The sequence below is a fragment of the Nanorana parkeri genome, unplaced genomic scaffold, assembly GCF_000935625.1.
Source record: "Nanorana parkeri isolate BGI_ZX_2015 unplaced genomic scaffold, ASM93562v1 scaffold428, whole genome shotgun sequence".
NCBI lineage: Eukaryota > Metazoa > Chordata > Amphibia > Anura > Dicroglossidae > Nanorana > Nanorana parkeri.
This window is the reverse complement of record NW_017306696.1, coordinates 802969-811271: the sequence shown is the minus strand read 5'-3', so window position 1 is coordinate 811271 and position 8303 is coordinate 802969. Positions and strand designations below refer to the sequence as shown.

The following is an 8303-nucleotide window of genomic DNA, read 5'->3' as shown; positions in this document are numbered from 1 at the left end:
GCCACCTTTGCAGATAAAAAGCCTCCACAATTTTGAAGAGGCAAAATTTAGGACAGTGTCTGTGGTAATTTGTGCCCATTCAGCCCAAATAGCATTTGTAAAGTCAGGTGCCGATGTTGGATGGGAAGACCTGACTGTCACATTAATCACAAAGGTTTTCAGTAGGGTTGAGGTCAGGGCTCAGTGTAGGTCAGTCAAGTTCCTCCACACCAAACGTGTCAAACCATGTCTATATGGACCTGGCTTTGTGTCAGACATGGAGTGTACACATGATACGAAACGCTAGTACCACAGAAAAGTTAACGATTACCAAGCATCAGTGGATTGGACCACAGTACCAAGTTTCATCAGCAGATAGCAGAACAGGAGGAACGTTAATTCTCGGACCATGATTAGTGAAATTAGGAGTTGAGGACTTGTTTTCAAGGTTGTATTAACATGTTAGATCTTCTTCTTTTTTTCTACTTAAACAATTTTATTTTAGTTCTTTTTTTTTTTTTCCCTTTAGAAATCAAATGTTGTCATTCTTTGTAACCACTTGGTGGTGCTGTGCAGACTAAGGGGGGATGTCATAATCTAATGCTGCAATCTGCATGCAAGTTTTTATAAAGCCTGGACACATGAACACTTTTTATGGTCCCTTTTATAATGCAAAGCACAACTTGAGATATGTTAATTTTATTTGCAGATGCTGAGGACTTGCTCACTGCCCGATCTTTCTAAACTGTTCAAGACCTTGGTGGATGTTCCAAGCGTGGCTGAATTGCAGGGTGATGAGCAACTGGAGATAGAAGACATTGAGGATGAACCAGCACAGGATGCAGATCATTCAGATTCTGAAGACACGTAAGTAAAACTGTTTATTTATCCCAGGGTGGATGGAAATGTTATCCTTGGAGATTGAACATTTAATACAGTAACTTGTTTTCTTCTCCCTTGTTTTCATTTCAAAGCTCTAGGATCTTAAAGCCTGACTCCAGTCAAAACATTTTATTTTGGACAAAGTGAGACAAAATTAGAGCCTATGCCAGTTCTTTATTGTTGTCTTTTGGCCCTATGTTAGGACAGGGGCAGATGGGCAATCTCTTCAATGGGGAGGCAGATAATGGGGATAGGTGAAACCTCTGATGATGATTTATTTGCTGTCTGTGCCTTCTTGTCCCAATAACAACGACTCCCCCCGTTTCTTTTTCTGCGGTCACAGTGACCGCAAGTGAGGGAAGTTCTTCCTAATAGGTGGCAGGCAAAAATAAAAATAATTGACACAAATGTAACGCTTTTCCACTCTATCCAAAACTAAAAAGGACAATTGCCTGGAGTTGGGCTCCAAGTTCTAGAGAAGTATGTAGAAAGTTAATGTTGCATTTGTTATGGTGTAGTCATTACTTCACTATCACATGTACTATTTATTGTTATATGATTATCACACTCTTCTTGGAGGATGTACCATAACAGCATTATGCATTCAGGTAAAAATAATGCATTACGTCCTGGCACCAAAGAAATGTCTGAGTGCCTGCATAATAACACTTTGAACCTATCACCCACAGAGACTACAGTGGGGAAAGTGGTGGTTTTACTGGGCTGTATGCTGCAGCAGAGTCAGTAAGAAAATAAAGTACTGTAAATCAGGAGTATCCTGCACTTCTTCTCCTGGACAGATATGAGAATATTTTGGGTTATTCATCCCCCTGCCACCCCTAAAAATACTGATATCCTGCACTTCTTCTCCTGGACAGATAAGCAACGCTGTTGTGCTATTCATCCCCCTGCCCCCTCTAAAAGTACTGTACATCACAGATATCCTGCCTTCTCCAGGACGGATATGAAAAGCTGTTGGGTTATTCATCCCCCGTCACCCCCAAAAGTACACTGTACACCATGCTATCAATGTTCCCGTGTTACTTGATTGTAATTACTTAAATGCCTGATATGTAATTTAAAATAAGAATTTTTAAAACACATTTGTAAACTCCTCCTGTGCATTGTTTCCAAAATTGACTTTAAAGACTGAAGACAACAGAACATACTTTCCACTTGTGACAGCATGACTTTCCACTTGTGAATAGGTCCAGAAATTCTGTTTTAATTTTCTTTCCAGGATGTTTGGGGAAACAGACAGAGACTTACAGGAGCTGCAGGCATCAATGGAACAGTTATTAAGAGAGGATTCCCATGAAGAGGATTGTGGAGCTGAAGAGGTTGGAGATGCACTGCTACCTAGTAAGATGGAGGGAGAAGAAGAGGAGGAGGAGGAGAATAACGAGGCAGCACAGGAGGCTGAAGCAGAAGATGAGGAGAATCAGCCAAGCAGTGGGAGTGTTATAAATGAGGAGTGGCAATCAGGTAAATGCATGTTTGGGATAGTGGCAGCCATAAATAGAAACCCTTATGTGATGAAATATTCCACCCAAGCTTTTATTCTGCAAGAGATCCCAGTGATTTTCCTTGGGGACTTTATTACATTTATTTTAGTTTGAACATAAATACAGTACATAAGGAAAGCTGAGCTGTGCGTAACCAACGGCATTCCCTTCATTGTTTGTTGAAAATGAAGTAAATGAAAGCAGATTCAGTTCTCACTGTAGTAAAGCATTCTTCATTGTCTTTGCAGATGACAGCAGCCTGGAGTTTGGGAGTGACTGTGATGATGGTGACAGTGTCTTTGGTCATCTGGAGGAACTGAGATTTAAATTGGAGCAAGAGCTTGGCTTTGACAAGTTTATTGAAGTTTACGATAAAATAAAGGTATATTTTGGTTTATCTATACTACTTTATAAAATGCATATTAATCTATAGCAGTATTTAAGTCATTTTACTTGGTTGGTTCACAATTGCAGTGTAGACAATGATAATATACCAATGAAACTTAACTCAAATGAGGCATTTGATGGGCTTAACTAAAGCCTGCCTAACATACCTTAACACAAGGATCAGAAGCATTATTTTTGACATGTGCAAGTCATAAAATCAGTGACTTTATCTGTTGTCCTTATCCCATCAATGTTGGTTTGCTTGGCTACTTGGATAAACCACTTAATTAATGCATTTTATGACATGCCTTGTGGACCATATCATATACAGTAGCATAGCTCATGGAACATGTTTATTTTAACAGGTTTTGTAGACCATATAGTACAGGTCATAAAACTTGTTCCATTTTACAGGTCTGTAGACAGTAAAGTGTAGCTCATAGAGCTGGTTTGCTATTTCATGGCTTGTCGATGATACAGTAGAACCTGTTTATTATTACAGGCCTTTGTAGACCATATAGTACAGCTTATAGGGCTTGTCCACTATTCCCAGCCTTGTAGACAGAATAATCACTGGTAGCAAAAGAGTGCCCGGAACTTAAATGGGATGGAATTTGAAAGTCCAATTTTGTATGAACGTTCAGTTAAAATGATGCTAAACTCAAGAGTTTATACTTAAAAATGCATTCAAGTATCTTGCCTGTTAACATAAATGTATCACATTTGTGCATCACTCAGCTGTAGATCCTCAAATCATCTCTGAATTCGTGTTGGCAGCCCAAGCTTGCTCCTCTGATTGACTACAATCTCATGTTTAACTTATTTGTATTGAAATTATGAGTGAGCTTGGAGTGGTGACTACTTTACAACACACACCAGGACCATGAGGACCAGAAGTAACCACCCTCCAGATGGAAGGGCAGTGTCGGCACCAATTCAGAGATGATTTGAGGATTTACAGCCGGGTGCAAATACATGAGGTATAGTACTTTTAATGTTTAACTCCTGAGTTTAGTGTCACTTTAATATGATAATACAGTGATGATTAGCGACATGAATAAACCTAGAGCTCAGTGTTCAGACGGCACAAGTGTGGAGTTTGTAACATATTGCAAAATTACAGGATAGGTCTGCCTGTGGTATGCAATCTACAGCTCAGTGTGTGGAGAGGTCTATTACACCTATATGTGAATGACACTGGATCCATGGTGTGACTCACAGCCAGACATACCATGCGTATGTACTTGGCCTAGAATTGCATTCGAAATATATCGACAATATTTAATCATTTTTCCAACTCTGGTTGGTTAATTTTTTTAGGCCATACATGAGGATGAAGACGAAAATATTGATACATGTTCAACAGTTGTGGAGACAATTCTGGGCAGTGAACACCTGTATTTATATCGCAGAATCCTCCACTTGGTTATGGCTGATGGTGTCTACCAAGACGGTTAGTGCCTTTTTTTTTTTTTTAAATAAATAAACATTACTATTGAGTTTTAGAATATTTTGTATAATGATAATGTAGTAAGTCTGTGTGGAATACAGTTTCACACAAACAGGTACAAATTAGCCACCCATTGTCTGTAGCTGTTTCTGTGAATGATTCTTGAACTGTGTGACACATGGTTGGAAAATATACTGCCAAAGAATAATCATTTAATGAAAATAGTGATAATATTGTGACTGTATCTTAAGTCCCTCTCCACCCAACTAACGACAGCCCCCGCCCCCAACCCTTTTTTTTTTTTCTTGTCTTTATCCTTCTTCTTCTCCATTACTTGCCCCATTTCTTAGGAGGATGAATACGACACCACCTGGGTGGGGTTTTGCCTTTTTCTTTTTTTATTCCATTATTTCCGCCCCCCATTTTTTCTCCCCAGTTCTAATGATTGGTTTCTTGTTTGTTCAGTTTTTATTGGAAGCTGCTCCAATCGGCCTAAATGTATTTATTTCATCTCTGCCGAGACCCAGTGGAATCCCTGGCCAGGATACCACCTATTGTTTTACTTTTTTCTATTCTAATATATATATATATATTGTTAGAGTTTGATGCTATATGAATCTAGGTATTATATCTCTAATTTCGCATACAATGTTTTTTCACAATTTACAACTTTTATGTGCTAGAGTGTAATGAATAAAGATTTTTTTTTTAATTACCTCAGAAAGTAAACTGCATTTGGCATTTGAACAGACTTAAGTAGGGAACACACAAAGGGAATTTTGGCCAATTCAGCAGGAATCGGCCGAAATTCGTTGCATTGGTGACCCTATTTCATCGGCAGAAGTGGCTCTTTGGATTGACTTTTGCCAAAGGAACATGTTGGAAAATCTTTGGCGGCGCCACTGACAGAAGACAATAGAAACAGCATGGATACGTCCATCCACTCTCTTCAGGGTGGATGAAGGAATCTATTCTATTCTTTTCATTCAGCTCACACGTTGAATGAAAAAAACCAGAACCGTGTATACCCAACTTTAGAGAGAATGTATAGTGTTCTTAATAATACTTTCTTTACTATGTTTTACTATTCTTTAACAACAAAAAAACACTTTTTTAGAATTTTTTATTTTTTTATTATTCAGGTAAACTTGAAATTTTGCATATGAATATTTTATTTGCCATTTCTATCCAGCTAGCACTCTAGACTTCTTTGCCCTGATTGCTGAAATTCATCAGCAGCATTTTATCCAGCCATATGTCACTGAACTGCCTCAGACCCTGTGTGAAAGATCCCATCTACTTAATTATTGGCAAATTTCTAGTAGCGATCTGCATTGAATGTTGGTTTTATTTAGTTAAAAATCTCTTTCATTTCCGATCTTTTTACTGTGCACTATATGCTCTACCCATGTCATACCTAAATGTACGGCTTTTCTGTTAGATGAAGGATGTTTTGCATATACTACTTCAGTTATATGGATGCATCTGTTTCTAGCCCTTATACATGATGAAAAGTTAGGAGAAGGCTAATGACATAGTACATGTACTGTAAGCGCAATTTGCATGAAAATGAAAGGTCCCCTTACTGCCTAGCCCTTACCTTACACCCTGCTTTCCAGCACGCTCATATTTTCACATGACGTGGCCTGTTGAAGGGATCCTGGGAAAAGTCCCCAGTAATGTCACCCTTGTTTAGGGGAGCCTGCCAGAAGCCACGGTGTAAGGGTTTTTTTGTCAAATGTTTAATTACTGTAACATTCTAAATTCACGTTTTTTTTTATTTTTTTATTTTGGGAGGTGGAGGGAAGCTAGACAATAAGCAGACTTAAGTTTCATGTGTTCCACTGATCTGCTATATGAAAATTACAAAATTTGAATTTATACCAAGGAACGTTTTACAGCCAGGGAAAGCCAGAATCTTTTTTTTACCATTATGACATCTATTTGCCTGACAAGTATGCTAACATGTCTTTTTTTTCTTCTGTTTTCTATAGACAATGATGAATAACTTCAACTCAGGATTTTCACATTATGCAATGTGCTGCTTGAATAAGATGAAACTCTTTTCTATTACATTTAGCCTTTCTTCAAAAAATTGTGATCTTCTGATCCTCTGAAAAAATATTCATACTTATTTATTTCCAGGATGGCTTCACCATTACACTCATTATGAAAACTGATCAGGTATTACCTTATATATTTGAAAATTTAGCCATTCAACTGAATATTGCAGACAGTGCTATACATTAGTTTAAGTGGTTTAAATAAAGAACTCTAAGAATCTACAAAACTCGCCCTTAGCGTGGGGCTACCCCGCACTGCAAGGGTTAAGTGCTCCTTTTGTCTAGTGAGGTCAAATAATGCCTATATAGTTATCTGATCCTCGGTCGGTCCTGCCAGGCTGCTAGACCTGCAGACTCTCTTCTCCCCTGGGCTCGGATGGTCTAGGGACCACTGACGTCATCACATCTAATGCAGGTCTGTTGACTTGCTTTAGACATGAGGGTGCTGAGGAACATTCCACATCTGAAGCGGAGGGGGAAGAGGTGCTGGACCGTGGATCAAGTGGGTATATCTGTCTTATTTGTCCACCCTAGAAAAAATAAGCGCTTCACTCTTGCAGACGGCAAGGTTAAGTCTTTTTTCAAATGCCCGGAGTTCTTTAAAATGTAAACTTCCCCGTGTCAACACCCTACACCCCCCTTCTCCTCCTATATTTTACTCTACTGTCCCCAATCCAGCAGGAGATCACTAACAAAGCTGCAGAGCTGCTTGTTATAATCAGCTGAGCCGCATTTTCCATTCAGTCCTATGAAGAGTTCATACTCCTTGCTCCGAAGGTGTACAGACTATACATAAAGTTGAATGGAGAGTATACTATACATGTGGAGCCCAAGATTTTGCCTCTGCAACTTTGTGGGTAATATCTTGATATAAGGGGACAGGTGAGTATCAGATTGGGAGGGCAACTTTCAAATATTTAGTGCAGTCACAAAGACCAAATAATGTTTTCATGAATAGGTGCATCTTAATTTGTTTCCTGGAAAGATGTTAAATACCATTCAGATTTGGGTGGGATTCACTTTTAAAAGCAATTGCTTTGGCAATTTTGTTCCTTTTTTTTTTTTTTTTGTAGTAGCATTTGTTCAATTGTTAGAACTATGTGTGGGTTTCCTCTAGTCAGGAGTAATACGCATTGATTTAGAAGTTCTATGACCTAATATCGTCATAATCCAACACAATCGATTTTTCAATCCGCTGTCAATGCTTGTTTTTCCAGTTTGCTAGTAAATGTTACAACAGGTGGGAGGGATAAAGACAAATCTATTTTTAGTGCTTTCTTAATTTATTAGTCTTCCTTTTGTTTACACCCTTCTTTCTTACTTATTTTGATATTAACATTAGTTGGAGTGATTTAATATTTGAACAATAAATTGAATTCAAACATAGGGGACTATCGCTCAACTTCAGAATGAGAGGGGGAATGGTGATTTTTGCATTCTTTACATGAAGTCTAGCACTTTGCTACATTGTATGTGGAACAAAATACATGTTTTTCAGCAAAGTATATTCCCATTGCTTGTATTTCCTGTACACATCCGTTATGTTTTCTCATGTGTTACATGCAATGCCTTAATTGGGTTTAATCAAAGGAATTAAAAATGTAGAGTTATGCGATGGCTTTTTAATGCCATTCTTTGTGGGGAAAAAGTCTTACAAATGTAGACAGACATGCTGCAGTGCAGGTGCCTTGTGTCCACCTGTCCATCTAGACATTCCTTCTTCGCTGTGACAACAACACTATAACAGAATTCCAGGATTTTCCTACAGGACTGTAAAATAATAAACTGTCAACATATTTCTTACATATATTCTTCTATTGCTGATGAACAAGCTATTAAACTATTTGTTGTTTGCAGTGTGGAAATGCTCCAATAATACTGTTGTAAAGGACTTCTACAGATATTAAAAGCTTTATGTGAACTTTCCTTAGACAACTGTCTCTAACTGTAGATAACTCTACACAAATCCCAAAGGAATCAACCTAATTTGGACTTTTCTTTTTTTCACTGAGCAAAATGAACACATGAAACTTCTTT

At 38.2% G+C, this 8303-nt stretch overlaps 1 protein-coding gene across 1 annotated transcript in view; it reads left to right on the top strand.

The window, feature by feature from the left end:
* Positions 1-6422, top strand: part of NEK1 (NIMA related kinase 1) — a 120008-nt gene extending 113586 nt beyond the window's left edge. The window contains exons 31-35 of the mRNA XM_018560035.1: positions 689-846; positions 2102-2346; positions 2615-2748; positions 4074-4206; positions 6198-6422. Of these exons, the coding sequence (XP_018415537.1) occupies positions 689-846; positions 2102-2346; positions 2615-2748; positions 4074-4206; positions 6198-6211 (684 nt within the window). The 3' untranslated portion in view covers positions 6212-6422. The remainder of the gene's footprint in view (positions 1-688; positions 847-2101; positions 2347-2614; positions 2749-4073; positions 4207-6197) is intronic.
* Positions 6423-8303: the final 1881 nt, after the last annotated feature.